Source organism: Rhinolophus hipposideros (genome assembly GCF_964194185.1).
Source record: "Rhinolophus hipposideros genome assembly, chromosome: 22".
NCBI classification, from domain to species: domain Eukaryota; kingdom Metazoa; phylum Chordata; class Mammalia; order Chiroptera; family Rhinolophidae; genus Rhinolophus; species Rhinolophus hipposideros.
Window position 1 is genome coordinate 17,918,577 of NC_138068.1, and position 18,926 is coordinate 17,937,502.

The 18,926-nt window shown below is 39.7% G+C and overlaps 1 protein-coding gene across 3 annotated transcripts in view; it reads right to left on the minus strand.

Moving 5' to 3' along the window:
• Window positions 1–18,926, minus strand: part of RPRD1B (regulation of nuclear pre-mRNA domain containing 1B) — a 49,982-nt gene that overhangs the window by 16,773 nt on the left and 14,283 nt on the right. For 2 of the 3 annotated variants that reach the window (XM_081034526.1, XM_081034527.1), the window contains exons 4-6: window positions 12,081–12,193; window positions 10,111–10,237; window positions 4,252–4,427 (exon numbers count right to left, since the gene is read on the minus strand). In XM_081034526.1, coding sequence (XP_080890652.1) covers window positions 4,252–4,427; window positions 10,111–10,237; window positions 12,081–12,193 — 416 coding nt within the window. The remainder of the gene's footprint in view (window positions 1–4,251; window positions 4,428–10,110; window positions 10,238–12,080; window positions 12,194–18,926) is intronic. The other variant, XM_081034528.1, reaches the window with a different exon arrangement.

Sequence of the window (18,926 nt, forward strand, 5' to 3'; positions counted from 1 at the left end):
AAGTTGGCTGTCTTACGACTGTGCCCTAGTAACTTTGTTGAGCACAAATGCATATATACCCATTACCTCCTAGAGGTGGGGGGTAAACACTGTCTAGTGAAAGGTGACCCCGATACCTACAGCATCTAAACAGAACCGCTGTAATGTCAAATGCATCAGTAAGTGGTACTCTAGCATGCTTTTTAAAATTCTGCAGTAGAAATTAAAGATTTAAAAAAATGAAAAGAAATCCCATGTTCATGGATAGGATTGTTAAGATGTTAAGAGTCCCCAAAGCAATCTACAGATTCAATGCAATTCCTAATTAAAATTCCAACTGGCTTTTTGAAGAAGTGGAAAAGCTGATCCTCAAATTCATATGGAATTGCAAGAGGCCCTCTGATAGCCAAAACAATATTGAAAAAGAAGAACAAAGTCTGCGGACTCACATTTTCCAACCTTAAAACTTAATATGAAGCTACAGTGGTCAAAATAGTGTGACACCAGCATTAGATCAATGGAACAAAATAGAGTCCAGAAATAAACCCATGTATCTCTGGCCAATTGATTTTTGACAAAAGTGGCAAGCATTCAGTGAGGAAAAGAGTAGTCTCTTCAACAAATGGTGCTGGGATAACTGGATCCACATGCAAAGGTGAGCTGGTTCCCTACCTCACTCCATATAAAAAAATTAAAATGTACCAACGACCTAAATGTAAAAGTTAAAACTATAAAACTCCTAGAAGAAAATACACGAGTAAACCTTTATGATCTAAGATTTGGCAATGGATTCTTAAATGTGACACCAAAACAGGAGAAACCAAAGAAAAAAACAGATACTGGAACTTACCAAAATTTAAAACTTATGTGCTTCAAAGAGCATTATTAATAAAGTGGCTAAGACACAGAATGGGAGAAAATATTTACAAATCCTATATCTGACAAGAGTCTATTACCTAACATGTATACAGAACTCTTGCAATTCAACAATAAAATAAACCACCTAATTTAAAAAAATAGGCAAAGGTCTTGAAAAGACATTTCTCAGAAAGAGATATACAAGCACATGCAAAGATGCTCAACCATTAATCACCAGGAAAATGCAATCAAAACCATAATGAAATACCACTTCATATCACAAAACCATAATGAAATACCACTTCATATCCACTAGGATGGGTAAGATTTAAAAAAAAAAAAAGACAAACAATAACGTGTTGTCGAGAAACTGGAACTCCCATACATTGTTAGTGGGAATGTAAAATTGTGCACCTGCTGTGGGAAACAGTTGGGTGGTTCCTCAAAAAGTTGAACACATAATTACTATATGATTCCAATTCCTAGGCATACATATACCCGAGAGAAATAAAAACATTTGTCCACACAAAAAACTTTTACACAGGTGTTTATAGCAGCATTACCCTTAATGGCCAAGAGGTGGAAATAATCTACATGCCCATCAGTAGATGAATGGATAGACAGATTGTTGCATGTCCATGTAATGGACAATTTAGCCATAAAAAGGAATGAACTATTGACACAGGCTGCAATGTGAATGAACCTCAAAAAACACGGTAAGTTAAAGAAGCCAAACACAACTGTATGAGATATCCAGCACAGGCAATCCACACAGAGAGAAGGCAAACTGGTGGTTGCCAGGGGTGAGAGGAGCGCTGGCTAATGGGGTATGGGGTTTTCTTTTGGTGTGATGAAATGTGAAATGTCTTAGAATTTGATAGAAGTGGTGGCTGCACAATACTATAAATGTACAAGATGTCACTGAAATGTATGGAGTTTAAATGGTTGTCTTTAATGTTTTGTAAATTTCTCAAAAACAAAACAAACAAAACAAAAAACTGCAGATAAACCACTTTTCAAGCAACCTAAGAAAAAAACTCCTATATAGAAAAAGATTATATCAAGTGCTGGATTTCACCAACGAAATATTTACAAACTTAAAAAAAACTACTAATGAGTAAAGGAATTAGAACTTTGAGATAACAGACCCTCAAGCAAATAATTACATTTCCAAAGTTCTAAGAATTTGCATTAGGTTGGTGCAAAAGTAATTGCGGGCTTTGCAATTATTTTTAACCTTTTAAACCACAATTACTTTCACACCAACCTAATAGTTACACATGTATTTCTACATTGAAGGCAATGAAAGGATTAAAAAATAAAAGCACATTCCATTAGCACTCTGACATGACAGTTTTAAAACAAGGACGGGCAGTGTTAAAAAAATGAATGCTAAAAAGATAGGTATGCTTTATGCACTGTGCTCATCAATAAGACTTTTGGAGGCTTTAGAATTCAGAAGTAATAATGTATCTTTCAAGTGGCACACACTAACATGTTTTACCATCACCATAAGGAGATAACAAAATAAGACCAGTCTATTATGGGATGTGAGAGAAAAATCTTAAGATTCTAGAGAGCAGACTGTTCACATTTTTAGCAAGCATAAAGAACGAACTAAAGCCATCTCTCAACATCTTATGTTGTATCTAGTCATTTGCTTTTTCACATGCTTTTGCTCAAGTGGCTGAGAGACATGGCTTGGGATAAGAACCTTTAGTTCAGAAATCTGTACTTTCCAGTGGTGGGTCCTTCCAGCTCTGATTCTTCAGCAACAGAAGTCCAATGCCCAGGTGAGTAGGGAATTTAGGCTGGAAAGCTACAGAAAAGACCCAAATCTCTGACCATCTCTCTACTTCAATAACCTCTCATGGTTTCTAACAAACCTCTAGTTCTACAGACACTATAAGGAGGAAAGAATAACTGTAAAAAGGAAAAGGAACAAAGAGTTTATCCATTCTACCAAACCAATCTCCTTCCCAGACTCTGATCTCTATGGTTGCTTGCCACGTTCCGCCCAACAGCTGCTCATGATAATCAATGTGTGACAGATCAGAGAAAGCCCTTAATGTGTCGCCAAGGGGCAGTTCAACATATGGCATGGTGACTTACAACCAGAATCATTAATTACACTCTCTTATTAGTCCCGGGGCACAGTGCTAAAAATGCTTCCTCAGTGAAAGACGAGCATTTCAGATAAATGACCGTCTGGTACTGCCTATGAAGCTCCCTTTAGGATTTTTGGTCAGTGTTGATTTTTAAATCTAAGCCATACTATTTTTACAGTCGTTTCCCACATTCCACTTTCAAGCTGGCTAGGAATATCACGTTCCCAACACCATGACCCATCATCTTTCCCATAATCACTGCAGGGAAGGATATGATAAAAAGTGCCCATCATTCATTCCCCGCCTCAAGTCAGGTGACTGGGTTCAAAGGCAAACACAATAATCTCAGCCACCGGACTAGCTCGGTTTTCCCTCCAGCGGTGCCAGAGAACAGTGTTTCCTGAGCGTAGGAAGGGGTAGGGGGTCTATCCCCTCCCTCATCTACTCTGGTCCCTCATATAATATGTGATTAGTTCTCCAACTCAAAACTGTACCCTCCTCCCAAACCACTGGCTGCAACTTTTCTCCAAATCTCTTTTTAAAAAACGAAGGGCAGAAATTCCTGAAAAGGAAGCCTAGCAGCCTGCGGCAAGCAAAAGGTCCCCCGTGTCCACACTGCTGGCTCTGTTATCCCAAGGGACCAAGCACTGAAGTTAAACCACCACCTCCTTAATTAACAAGCCAAATAAATGCAAGTGAGGAACTCATTCTGAACCTCCTCTCCAAGGGCATTCAGACTCAAGTCAGCTAAGGGTGGAAATTAGTTCTTTCTCAACAGTCTGAGAACTGGATTCCCATAAACAGGACTGAATTTTTAGAACTGACTGCAGACAGGGCTTGGAGGCAGGCAGCATATTTACTGGCTTTTGCATGATACAAGTCAGAAATAAATCTCAATATGATCCAAAAGATAGACATGTTTAAGCATTTCCCAAATACTACCAAATAAATCACCACATAAATAGTCATTGGTTTTGCTGACCTCCTGTTCTTTTTTTGTACCTCAATCTCAAATCGTTTTTGTTTTAATGTGAGTTCAAACTAACACAACATTAAAATCCTATATGCTATGATTTAAAAGTTCATCGTTTGTGTTTCCTATATTCTGCTTTGTTCTCTCTTAGATATATAAAAATGTGACTTCAACTTTCAATTAGGTTCAAATAATTGCAATATCTGATGGATGTTCTCATCTCATAAAATTTTGAAAGACAAAAAAATGTGTCAAGGCATAATAAAAACTTTCTATTGTGGGCTACAGGAAAGGAAACTTGGGAAGTCTAGGTCTGCCTTGCAATGTACTCACTTCTAGTTTTTTCTCCTTTTCTGACAAAACATCTTTCTGGTTCTGGGTGTACTCCACCAACATCCGAGCCAGCTGGCGCCGGTCTTCAAGTTCTGCTGCCAGGCGCCCGTTATATTCTGCTAGTAACAGACATGCTTCATCTACTGTTTTCGAAAGACGTTCAGCTGCCTCTTTGTCTAAGCACAAATGAGACCAAAAAATAGAGACAATAGACAAATCACATAGGCACGATATGCAAACATTTCTGGGGAGGTTATCAGTTTCTCTCCCAAAGTACAAAGTCCAAGAATAAGCCAGAACCTGTGGACAAAAAATGGACTGGCTGACCAAAAAATCCAAAGGCTCTCAATCCTGTTAACAAGACAGGACATTTCTGAATTACCTGAAGTGAGGCAATTAATTGTACAAGGAGGGAAATGTGGCAAAAATTTCTAAATGCCTGTTACTGCAAAAGCTCTACAAATAAAACAAACAAAGTAACATTTAAGGTCATACATGAAATAATTTTCCTTGTCTCTGAGAATGTCAAAAGTGCTTTCATTCATATTACTTTCTTAAGTATTCTTTGAACATTCCTCTGAAATACAAAATACAAGTACTATATGAAATACAAAAGCAAGCATTCATTTCTTGGGTGTGGAAACTAAAAAAAAACAAAAAAAAAAACACAAAAAAACCCCAAAACACTACATAACAGGTTAGACAGAAGGCAGTTAACTAAGGAGTTGGGACTCAAAAACCAAGTCTCTAAAATGGACTTAGGGGACTCTACTGCTTAAACTCTGCAAGCCTTGAACCTGGGTATAAGCTCGCTTCTGCCATTCAGCAAAGTATCAGGTGTGATAAAACAGGCTTTCAAATGCTTCTGAACATGACCCACAGTAAGAAATACAACTTTAAATATATATACTTTATGTGAACATATATGAAAATGAAAGAAACAATTTCATAAAACAATATTCTTACTATGTACAAAATGTTCTGTCTTGTATTCCATTAAAAAAAATGTTGGTCATTACCTAACAGACTGATTTCGTGTCCAATTGATGGGTTGCAACTCATTGTTTGGAGAGAAAAGAAAAAACTTTGCTGAAATATCAAAGAATCTGAGAAAGGGTATTCTCAGAAAGAAGTGATAAAAAAGGCTCAACGTAGGAAATGAGAAAAGAGACAAAAGGATGATTTATATTTAAAAGAACAGATATAATTAATTATCCTTGGGTGATGGTGAGATTAGAACTTTAAATATGTATACCTCATTTTTAAAAGGTCTTTAAGGATCAAAAGAGGAGACGGGTGTTTTGAAACAAGGCACCAGAGACTCCAGCAGCTCTATGGGACAAATTAAAAGTGCGTTACACAGTGATACAGACGTGGTGCCACTACTCCAGGTTGTGAGAGGTGAGAGACCCCAGCATTCTCACAGGTAACTGGGGATTCTGAATTCCCAACACAGTGTCTCTGGCAAACGGTTTGTGCGGCTTTTCGATGCCTTCTTAAAATGAGTATTGGGAGATGAACAGTTGAGGGATTCCAGAGAAGGCCTGATGCCAAAGATCAGGCACTTCTACCCTCTTCAGGGATAGGGAAACAGAAAGATGCTCTTGGTGAAAGAGAAACAGACCTCAGCCTTAGAGGGAAGAGAGGACAGCAAAACATTCTTCTGGATTGGTGGTCTGGTCTGAGAATAAGCTGCTGGGGTGGTTAGGCTGGTTTTAGCTTTGTCGTTGCTTGACTACATGATTTTAAAAATGTTTAAGTACCTGTGGCAAAAACTGGCCAGGAAAACACAAATATATAAGATTTTTTTTAAAAAATCAATTCTCACCCTCTAAGAACTTATGCAAAGGAGAAAATTCAAACACACAAATAATTGCAACCCAGAAAGATAACTTGTACAAATTTTGAGCCATAAAAAAAATGCCATCAAAATGTAGCAGTGAGATGCTCACTTCAGAGAACTTACCTGTGGGGGTCCCTCAGGTGCTCTGCCCTCCCTGTTACATATGAGTGGCCGTGTGCCTCTTTCAGCCAGCCCTCCACTCATGCTCAGGCATCCCATTCCCTCTTGCTTACTCCAAGATTCAGTTTCTGCACCTGTCCCGTGTTTCCCCATCTCGCCAACCTCTCTCTTCCTCTCCTGCAGCACTACCATCAGCACGCAAACATGCTGTTCTAGCTTCAGACCACATGTCACGCCCCAATTACTGTCCCATTTCCCTGCTCCCTTTACAGCAGAACCCCTCAAGGGAGTTGTCTATACTCGTGGTACCCATCTTCTTGCCTCCCACTGTCACTAAACCCAATCCAATCAGACCTTTCTACCTGTCAGGCCTCTGCGCAATGAGCTGAACAGGTATTTGAGCTCCTTACCGTGCCCAGCACTGTTCTAGGCTCTCAGAGACAGCAGGGAACACAAGGGACAAAACAAAAACCTCTCTGCCAAGTTTACGTTCTCAGGTAGAAAAGAGAAACAATGTACTATGTTTCACTTACTTATCAGCTGAAGATAAGAACTCTAGAGGAAATAAGGCAGAGGAGAAAAAAACAGGGCATGGTGGGGGGGGGGGGAGGGAGAATTGCAATTTTAAATAAGGTGGTCAGGGTAGGCTTCACTGAGATGATTTGTAAACCAGAGCCTGAAGGAAGTTAGAGAACTAGCTGGGGAAGATCATTCCAAGCAGAGGGAACAGCAAGAACAAAGGCTCTGGGGGGATGGACGGGAGTGTCTGGCAAGAAGTCCTTGGGACCTGAGCAGTGAGCAAGGGCAAAGCAGTGAAAGTCTATGCAGTAATAGGGGCCAAACTGTAGAAGCCGCTGCAAGAGTGTGCTTTGTATTCTAGGTGACTGGGGGTGCCAATAGGGAAGACATGGTCCAGACTTCCATTGTCACAGATGTCACAGAGCACACTGCTCACTGTGTTGAGAACAGAATGAGCTGCAGAGAAGCAGCAGGGAGACCAGGTAGGTGGCCTCACTAATCCCAGCGAAGATGGTGGTTGGCTCTACCAGGTGGCAGCAGTGCAGGTGGTGAAAAGGTGTCAGGTAACTGATTTTGGTTCCAATCAACAAGAATGATAAGGGGGCATTTGTTAAGATAGGGAAGACCATGAGAGAAACAGGATTTGGAGGGAAGATCAGAGATTTGGTTTGAAGCAGTTTAAGTTTGAAAGGTCTACTGATGATGAGTAGGAGGTTGGATACAAGGGTCTCAAATAGTAACAATGAGTAGGAGGTTGGATGTAAGAGTCTCAAGGTCCAGAGAGGTTTACATTAGATATGTAAATTAGGTATCATTAGCATTTAAAAAACCTGTTATTTAAAGTAACCAAACTAGATAAGCCCAACCTGCAGTGAACTTAGCTAGAAAAGAGGGCAAAGTACTCAACATTAAGAAGTCAGGAAGTGAGGAAGCCAGCAAAGGAGAATGAAAAAACTTAGCCAGAGAGAAAGAGGAAACTAGGAGAATACAGGGTCCTAGTTTCCTACTGCTGCTGTAAGGAATCACCATGAACTTAGTGGCTTAAAACAACACAAATGTATTAAGATTTATTATTGTAGCCCTTTCTTCCATCTTCTGCTGCCAGTCACATCTCCTTCTCTGACTCTTGCCTTCCTACCTCCCTTTTATAAGGACCGTGGGGACTGACCCCACCCCCCTGCAATAGTCCAGGATCACCTCCCCATCTCAAGATCCTTAATTTAATCACATCTGCAAAGTCCCTCTGACCATGGAAGATAATATATTCACAAGTTCTGGGAGTCAGGACGTGGACATTTTAGGGGATTATTTTTCTATCTACCACATCAAGTACTTTCTGGAAAAAGAAATGATCAACTGGGCCAAATGTTACTGAGATCAACTTAAGATGACCTCAAGCTAAGAGTGGGCAAAACAGTCACCACTGAATTTAGCAACATGGAAGTCAGCAGCAACAGTGATAGAAGCAGTTTCAGTAAAGTATAATCAGGAGAGAATGAGGAGGGGCAATGGAGACAGATGAGCACAGGCAATATATTTAGGATGTTTTGCTACAATGAACAGAGAAATGAGGCAGTAGCTAGAAGAAGGAAATGGGTCAAAAAAAAATTTTTTTCCCCACACAGAAAAAAAACTACATGTTTTTACATTATGGATAATGATCCAGTAGAGGGGAAAACTGGGAGATACAGGAGAAAAGGGGAGACCTGTTGGAGAAGAAACAGGTCTAACAAACAGGTAGAGGGGCTGGTTTAGAAAACAGCATGCTCATCCACACAAAGAGGAAGAAGTCAGCCAGTGTGTGTTGTTTTCCTCAGCCACATTCAGCTGTGCAGTTCCAAGACATAAACAGACGAAAGGCTAGATTTAAGAATGGTGGCTGCCAGGAGCTGGGGGTGGGAGGGATTTGTTATTTAATGGGTATAGAGTTCCAGTTTTGCAAGATGAAAAGAGTTCTGGTAATTGGTTGCACAACAACGTGAGTGTACTTAATACTTCTGAACTATACACTTAAGATTATAAAGACCCTAAGCTGAATAAAGAAAATGAGGACATACGGGGAGGGAAGGCTGGGAAATGGTAGACTGTTAAATCCAGTAGGGTTTCATTGTTGGAGGTGGGAAGTAGAGGGAATAAGTGCAACTGCTTCTTGTATGATTTGGAAAGCATAGTGCTGTGCTCCCCATCCATCCAAGCACACTGCTGCCTGAAGGTCTTTACAGGTACTGTTCCCTCTGCTTGGGGGCCCTCCTTCCCCTCAGAGAACCTCATGGCTAGTTTCCTGTTTTGGGTGGGGCCTCTGATGGAAGAACATCTCATCAGAAAGGCCTTCCCAGGCCACCTTTAAAATAGTACCTCCTTCAATTATCTCCACCCCCACATCCCTGCTTTATTTTTCTTTTTGGCACTTAACCCAGGAGGGGATGTGGGTGGGACACCCAGACCATTTGCTATACCGTGTACCTCAAATATTTATTGAATGAAGGAAATATTTCGTGAGCAACCTTGGTTTTCTTTAAATGAATATGGAGGAAGTTTGTGAAGCAGCCAAGTCAAGGGACTGGAAGGGAAAAATGGTAGCCCTTGGATGAGACTGTAAGGAAAGATCTGAGCTTTTGTAATGAAAAGAGCATAGGCTTTGCAGCCTAGGTTGGAATCCCAAGATGCACTACTCATGTGACCTTGGGTAAGACCCGTAACATCTTGAAGCCTCAATTTCCTCCTATGCAATAAGGGGATATACATGCAGCGATCTCAAAAGATCATCTATCACAAAGAGTAGAAGTATTATCTGGCACAGAGCATACTCTACAAATATTAGTTCATGCTTCATCCCTTCCTTGTGGTATTAAGAGAGATAAAGGATAAAGAGAGAATAATGTCAACTGCTCCTCCCTGTTTCATTGGGGGTGATCATCAAGAGGGCAAAATGACACACTAACAATACATACCCAGAGTTCTTGGCACTGAAGGCACTGTTATCTATGGGGTGTGTCAGTGCGCAGTGTATAAATCACAGAACACTGAATTATATAATTTTTTTTTTAATAAGAGGGTCATAAGTTTAATGCCTTCTGCTCTTAGCACCTCCGCGCACGCACACAATGTGCCCTGTTTTCAACAGACCTTCCTTAGAGTGCCATAAGTTGTGGCATGCCAGCATTTCTGCAATAATTCCTAGGATCACTATGCAAGCTTGTACTTTTCCAGCAGCTTCACTGTTCAACCTGTGAGTTATGTTTGCAAATCCCAAGACGGCAGAGCACCTAATACCAAATGAAAAGTCTATACTTGCAGACACAAGCACATCCTAGGGTTTGATGCATTAGCGGTATGTACCTCTTCCCTCATCTTTCACCCAAATTCTACCTTCTCACCTGTTATTTTTTCTAAGAGAGAAACATCTTGCACTTCCTGGGGCAAAGAAGCAATTTTCTGTCGGACCGTAGCATCCCCTGAGGCGGCATTTTCCAGGTCCTGTAAAGCTTTGATTAGCTCCTCAGTCTGTACAATAAAACACAAACAACACTATCCATTAAGACAGACGGTGTTTAAAGAAAATTAGTTGGAGTTAAATGAGGTGGAGGCAAATTTTAAAAATGATCTTTCCTAACATTTAATATTGCTCTTAGTCACAGACCTTATACCACAGTCAATGATATGGAGTCTAAGAGAATGTGTAAAGTCAATTTTTCCAAGTCTGTGGCAGAACATGAATAAAATTCTACATAATTCTTTAAAAACTGTTTTAAAGAGCATTTTTGGGCAACTTAAAAAATAGAGTCTGTTTTGTATTGCTTAGTACCAAATGATGCATGATTTCTATAAGGTACGTGCAAAAGTAATTGCGGTTGAAAAGGTTAAAAATTGCAAAAACCACAATTACTTTTGCACCAACTTATGGTCTAGAATGGCCTCCAGTATATAATAAAGGTATACATATCAGATCTTAAACAACTGTTGACTGATTAAATGAAATGACAAACACAACATTTTCAATTTTGGTTGCCCCCAAATTGTGTCTTAATTCATCAATTACAAACAAAGGGATTAAAAAAAAACAACAAAAGCAAACTAAGAATGCATACGCTACAGACCAAAAAGGGGTTTTTAAATGATCAGAAAACAGAATGCTGACAGGTTAGTCAGTCCATAATGACCTACCATGTTTCCCGAAAATAAGACCTAACAGGACAATCAGATCTAATGCTTCTTTTGGAGCAAAAATTAATATAAGACCCAGTATTATATTACATTATATTATATAAGATCCGGTGTTGTGTTGTGTTATGTTGTGTTGTGTTGTGTTGTGTTGTGTTGTGTTGTGTTGTGTTGTGTTGTGTTATGTTATGTTATGTTATATAAGACCTGGTCTTATTTTACTATAATTTTTGCTCCAAAAGACACATTAGAGCTGATTGTCCGGCTAGGTCTTATATTCGGGTAAATATCGTAGTAGTAACTAAGCAGATAGATATAGATGGTAGTTAGGTTATCCTGAAAGTTGATAATTCAGGCTGTTCTCTTGAAAGTTTTCAAATGCAAAAATATATGGCTTTAACATTGCTTTCATTTAACTCCAGTCTAATTCAACACTTTAACATAACACAAATCACACGCTATTATTTATTATACAAAGGCCTTAAACACCTATGTGTAATAAAGGAAAGCTGTTTTAGGCAGTATAACTCATGGGCTTTGAAGTCTGACCCAGATTCAAATTAAGACATTGGGTAGATTACTTAATCTATCTTCCTGAGCCTCACTCTCTTTGACTGTAGAGGTACAGACAGACAAACAGCTAGCTAGCTAAAATGAACCAACCACATCGAGTTCATGAGCTAACATAGAGGGCCAAACAATGCAAATATATGATTAAAAATTCAGTAAATGGTAGCTGTTTTACTATTTAAATAGGTCATAGTGTAGCAAATCTGCTATTGCCACACAAACTGTCCTTAAAAACTAAAAGTGGTTTACTTATAAAAATCAACCACGCTATTGGAGACAAGACATTGCAGAGGCCTTTTGAATGTCTTTGTAACATTACCTATCCTACGCTTTTCACCAAAATCTATTGTTTTGAGAATATTTTCAATGTCTAAGAATGACCAAAACCAAGTCCAGGTCACCGTAAAACATTAATCCATGCCAGAGCCCTGGCATGCAAAGACCCAGTCCAGCCCGCGCCTGGCAGGCCTTGCGGGTGCATCTTGCCCCTGGGACCCAGAGCTACCCCTAGTGACTCCACACTATTGGACACCGGCGCCACCTTGTGGTCATAATCTCTAACTAGAGGTCATTTCAATCAACAGTTCTGCCCAATTCTCTGGGGATTAAAGCATACCAGCAGGGGTCCTGCAGAAGGATCTTGGGGAGAGTAGCTTCCAGGGTAGTCGTCATCCTCCTCCTCTTGTATCTGCTGAAAAGTTCGCTTCAGAGATTTCTTCTCCTCTGTTGCTAGAGGAAAGAAAAAAGGGACAAATTTGGGTCACCACAGCCTGTCTAGGAGGAATCATACGCTATGCACAAATGGGTCATAGGTAAAAAAAGGGCAGGAGGGGTGTCCATTTCCAGAGACAGTTTAACATTAACCTTTCTGCCAGTTCTTTTAAGTTGGTGGTAGTTCTACTGCAAAGAGTCAAAATGGCCTTAGTCTGTCATCTCAGATTGACTCACTGGAAAAATACTACTGAAAACAAGCACTGAAAAGTGAAACTTAAAAAAACTAACACATTTCGTTAAAAAAAACACCTCATTATCTTTTAAAAAAAGTTAACAGCAAAGGTAAAATGGTAAGAAACCCATTAGACAATATAATGAAGCAAGGTGATGTGTGTGAAGGTTTAGAGAGAATATACTGGGTATAAATGTGATTCTTTACACTTTCCAGGATAAATTCAGAAAATAAACAGTAGTGAGAAACCCATCAATAAAATTTTGTCAAAAACTCTAAACACAAATAGCCTTTAAACTATCCCTTTGAAAACAAAACAGTATTACCTTAAAATTAAAAGTAATCATTATTGAGAAATATGATTGAAACCACTGAGAAAAATTACTTAAGTTTCCATTTTAAAATTAATCTCTTTTGGGACTAACAGGCTACATTTTTAATTATCTGTAGCGAATGCTTTTAAATTGCTACGATAGATGTGTTAATTCTAAAATCATTCCTTTTGCATCAAACTGAACAATACAAAATAAATGTCCAACAACTGTGGGACATAAATCTAAATGATAAATTTAAGGTTTGGAAAGTAAAGAAACTACTGGACAACTCACACGTGCCAGGCATTGCAACAATTTAATCCTTCCCACAATTCTAAGGTTATATTTCCATTTTACAGGTGAGAAAATGAAGACCCAGAGAAGTTAAATAATTCATTTAAAGGTATGACTGCAAAATCTGTGCTCTTTCTACTGCTGCCAAATTACTTAGCACCACACAATTACCCTCCCATCTGTCAAATGAGGGGTCACTATGCTTCTTTCTCAGAACTCTGAGTTATAAACAGAATATACGCTTCTTGCTTAATTAAATATTTTCTTTTAGTACCAAGGATGTAGTTCCTGTTTTCTACCTTACACATTAACTGACCAGACTGTTTGATGTGAAAGCCAAGTCAGTATCATGGGTTTTATTTTTTTCTTCATGTTTGTCTGTTCTACCAAAAAAACCCATCATTTGCAATACAGGCAGCCCTCACTCTGCACAACATAGCTCAAATACCATGGCATATTAACTATGAGTAACTGCATAAAGAATGAGCTTCGCTACTAATTTCAGTCTATGAATTACTCTAAGTAAGAGAAGTGGATCATGACCAGTGACCATATCATTTCTTTCAAGGTCAGTGACTGGTCAATGCACATCTGTCATTCAATTCACACACCGACAGCAAAGTGGTGTTGTCTCCCAGTGGTAAAATCCGCATTTTATAAAATGAATAATCAAAACAGGGAACTGACTGACAAAGATAAAAGAGCCGCAAAGAAACTACAACTAAAACAATGCTGGGAATGAAATCTGAATCAATGGAGTTGTAGCAGAAAGAGGTGGTTGTGGGACGAGTGGCACTGCCACACTCTTCTAGAGACTCTTGATGCAAGCCAGAGAAACTCAGTGAAGACCAACTTATAACATAAATGAAGGAAGTGTTGTGATGAAAGGGTGACAATGGCCTGCAGAAAGTGATGCTGACAAAAAAGCTTCACGTTAAAGGAACTCTCGGAGATCTTTCACGACACTGAAAGCGCAAAGGATAAAATGTTGGAAACTGATTCAAACTTAGAAAGGGGTATGACAATTCACTAAGAAAAGATACTTGCTCCATATTTTAAATTATATAAGCAAGCAAGCAAGCTTTGTTTAAACCACTCTTGAAAAGTTTGTTAGAAATACACCTTAATTCTCAATGTTTCTAACTAGTTACAGAATGCTGAATAGTTTTACTATCTTTATCTTTTTTGTTTCACTATGCAATTACAATCAAGAGTGAGGTTTGAATTCTCTGGCAATAAATTTTAGTTCCAGAACAACTATAAATTTCCCCATTGATTATTAAGATCACTGCATGGTTTCAGCTTGCCTGGTCATTTTTACCGTCCTGTGCTAGAATGCAAAGCAAGGCTGCTAATTCTTAAAACAAAATCCATCAGGATATAACTTACACATGAAATACCTAGCAGTACTTTGCCCACAATAGCTAATTAAGCTGTAGTGTGTGGTGTGACCCACGTAGACATTCAGTCACTAAAGCATCAAAGTGGCCGTGTGTGAGGAATGGACACAAGAATGTAAGTACAAGAAGAAAAAATGTTTACTGTTTGGTTCACTTCCAAACATCTAGAAGAGCGCTCAATAACTAATTGTTAAAGACACTAAAGAAGGTAGAAAAAAATTATACAGCTTGCATCCTTCAGTTTTCAAACTCTCACACAGAAAATTTTATGTAATATACAGAAACCACGCATCACTGAATACCACACGGCACTGAGTATCACTGAATTGAGGACCTAGAGGGCTTTCCTCCCCTCATTGTTCATGAGAATATCAAGGCCCGCAGGCCACGGTTTGTCCTAAGTCAAGAGAGCTCATTAGTCTCAGTCTGGGTCCTACAGCTGAAATCATCTGCCTCCTACTCTGGACTTCCTTTCAGCACTTCGTGCTTCCTCTCATTCGTAGACTAAATCAAATGGATGCAAACAATTTTAGGGCCATATCTGTCCTTTGCCATTCTGATGGAAGAGGGTGTAACTGGGGGGGGGGGGATATAACCATTATATAACCATTACCATCATACTTTTCTAGTTCTCACCTATCACTTGGAAGACCTACTGGAAATGAATTATTCATCACGGAGCTACCTATTTCCACCATGAATACTTCCACTGGCTGCATCTTCCAAGTATAACGCCATGGAGAACACCAGAATTTCTCCCCGAGTCCCAACTTCCAGCGGATTCCACACCTCTGACAAATCTTACCTATCTCCTCTTTCTGCTCCTTCCCATGGCCTCTCACCAGCAATCTGCCCCTTACCATGCCTTGTCCAGACCACTGTCCCAACTGGTCTCTCTGCCTCCAGTCGCTCCTTTGCCAATTTAGACTCCACGCTTATTCCTGGTGATGGGACGCAGTGGCATCTTGAGAACTCCCTCTCTCTCTGTCATCAGCTCCCTCTGCCTTCCACATCACTTGGCCACTGCTACTTTGCATGGTCAACTCTCTGATAGAAACACTATCTTACTCCTTTACATCCCTCTACTACCTCGGAAAATGTTGACCGACTTGAGTTTGAAGCCTCTTCCAGGCAGAGGAAGCACTAAGCCTGGAAAGCCTTGGTGCTGTGCCGGAAATGACTCTCATGGCACCCCTTTATACAAACAGGACGGTTGCTCTGGTAACTCTACCCTGACTCATCTGCACAAGTTAGCAGTCAGGATGCCCAGTATTCTCAATCTAGTCAGCCATTAAAAATAACCTAGGAAATCTGTCAGTCTGATTCTTATGGCTAAATTTAAGGTAAGGCATCCTTCCACTATCTCTTCAGCTTCTGACCACAGGATTTGTTAATACACTCCGTTTTTAACTCAAACAGTGTTTGCAGGCAGGGCAAACACTACGGGTGGCCAAAATCTTTCTGCCTGAATATTGGTACACCTTCTATTCTGTCCTCCAACCTGTCCGCCTCTCTCAGGGGCCTTTTACTCGGGGAACTTTCAAATAATTCTGGTTCCCTCAGTGTTTATGGTATGCCTTTTGGAGACCTGCATTGTGGCAGAATTTCAGACACCATGGCAGACTGTGAAACTAATTTTAAGGTAAAAAGGTAGCCTGAAGGTTCCCAAATCACATTACAGAATGTAGTCATCTACTTATAAAGCTGGATATTCTAAGGAATGTACTTGAAATTATCGGGGATTAAAAAAATATGGAAGACTCACAGATTTTTATATAACTTTTATAATGAGAAAAGAATTAGGAAATATTGTTTGCAATAGCTCCCTCATTCTTTGTTCCCTCCTTGCAAAATGAAGAAAAATATTTTTTAAAGCACATACAACTTTATTCGTGAAAAGAAAAAGATGTGCAGCGAACAAAGGACGGCCAGTTGAGGCACAATTCTGACAGCACTTTACCCGTATCATCTCATGGAATTGAGTGGCCAGGTCCGGACTTGAACCTGGGAAGCTGGGCCTAGAGCCTGGGTTCTTAACCGCGATGCTTTCTAGTCTTGCACAAAATCTGAGAAACTGAAAACACTAATAAGTCTCCTCCTCCTTTTGCTACTGGTTCAAATTTAGAAACTCAGAATATCAGACATCAGAACTGGGAAGGACAAGTTCAAGTCCGATCATCACTCGACTCTTAACATCTTACCTATATTATCTCAAGTGACCCTCACAACCCTATGATGTATTACTATTAAGATCCATCATGCACAGTGAAGAACTTGAGGCTCAGAAAGGTCACACAGCCTGAAAGTCGAAGAGCGGAGATTTATATTCTGGAAGTCTGATTTCAAACTCCCGCTCTGAGTGGCTAAACTAACCATACCAAGGTCCAGGAAAGGTGAGTGGCCTGCTCATGAATTTATACCTTCATTCAAGTCTATTGCATCCATGTGCTTTCGGGTCAAAGTATGGTATAAAGCACATAGACTTTAAAGTCATATAGATCTGGGTTTGAATTCTCCACATCAATTACACCTATTTGGACAAAATTACTATATCCTTTTGAGCCTTAGTATCCTCATCTGAAATACGGAAATAATACCAAATTCATAGAGTACTTGTGTGGATCGAAAATAAACATGAAAAGCAGTCAACAGAAAGGCTGGTACCTAATAGATGCTCAATGAATGTCATTTCCTTTGTATCTGTCATTCCTTTCCAAATCCCTCTACAACTACAGGATACTGTGTGCCTCATGCGTGACTCAAGTAAATAATGACGTTCCAGTTAGTCAGGCAAAAGCTTGAGGATTCCTAAGAAAAGAGAGATTACTTTAGAATACCTGGGTCTTGCACATGGGGAGACAGGTATTATCAACTCAAGAAATCTCTAGTTCGAAAACAACACTCCTAAGCTCATGCACGTTCCAATGTTAGAACTGTCAAAGTTCCACAGGAAAAGTTTTATTTCAAAGATAAATTTGAAAGCTGTCTGAAAACAAAGAATTATCCACGAATCAAGGGTGAAATATAAAAGGACTATTCAAACTTGGAAATAAACGTCTGGAGAAATCATCAATATTTTGAAAGGGGTGTGGTAAAATATTCTGATAACTCAAGTCCAAAGAAGACAGTGAGAAGACAGAGTGGGTTATAACTTGGACTAATATACACACGTTGGAACCTTCTGATAGGTGTTTTCATCTTCACAGAACAGAGGAGAAATTACCTTTCAGCAGCATTATCCTTCCACGTACAGAGACACTGCCTCTATTGTTAATGTCTAGCTACACAAAAAACTCAGAACCCCAACTGAGATATTTTCAAATCTACCATGACCACAGATTTCCTCATTTGTCTGACTGCTCCCTGAGTGTAGAACTATTTCTCACTCCTCTCCCCCTTTCCTATAGCACCTAGCATAACTGTTTACTCAAAGCACATGTCCAGCAAATGTTTATTGAATTGAAATTCAACATTTAGTTTCAAACATTGTCTTTCAAAGCTCTCCTACTTGCCCAAAGGTGTTTTTAAAAACCAGCACAATTTACCAATGAACTGGAAGGCAGAGTAAAGAAAAGAATGATGGATAATTCCCCAACAATGCAGAATCTCCAAGGGATACAATACAAACACCACCAGAATCCAAAGTAGGAAACATCCCACTTTTCAGAAGCTACAGCCCAGTGACCCCAAAATTGTTATCAACTCCAAGTAAAATAACAATAACCTGCACGTATGTCATTCTTAGAGAGCCTCTAATCTCTAGTTTCACAGGAAAGTTACCCCGCCTTAAAATGCATGTAAACTCAGACCTGGAAAAGATCATGGAAGGTACGCAAACAAAGGACTGCTATTACCATGTGTCCTAATCCCGGTGGTATTCTCCAGCAGAGGCATGTAAAACATACCAGAGGCACATGGAGGGAATGGCTACATGCGTCCAGACGAGCTAGGGAAGATGCCAGGAGGACAGTAGCATTTTTGAAGAATGAATTCACCACACGGTGAAAGGGGCAGAAGGACATTTCCGGCAAAGGTACTAACAGATGCAAGGGAAGGGGCACCGACAGAGCAGCCAGAGGGGACATTGTTGGGTTTGGCCAGGGGATATGGTGCATATGAGGGAATGGCAGAATGAGCTGCAAAAGTAAACTAGTTCAGATTATAAAGGGCACTAAATACTATGTACTAGTACTTGGACTTGATCCTCCAGGCAATGAGTACGTGTGCACTTGGATCAGATCTGTAGCTTAAAAACATGTTATGCCAACTAGAAGCCAAAAAACCAAATAATGTTTGATCTTCCTTCTCTTTAAAGGAAAAAATAATATAAGCTCTTAAGAAGGACTTGGTAAAATTCACACACATGTATGTACCCACTTCCCAAGGTCATCCTTGGGTTCAGTAGAGCCCCAAATCGATTTGAGACAGCAAGCTGACAAATAGTGGTCTAACACCGCCCACATCAACATTTAATGAAACCAAGTTCTGCAAGGGCTAAGGGGCCCCGA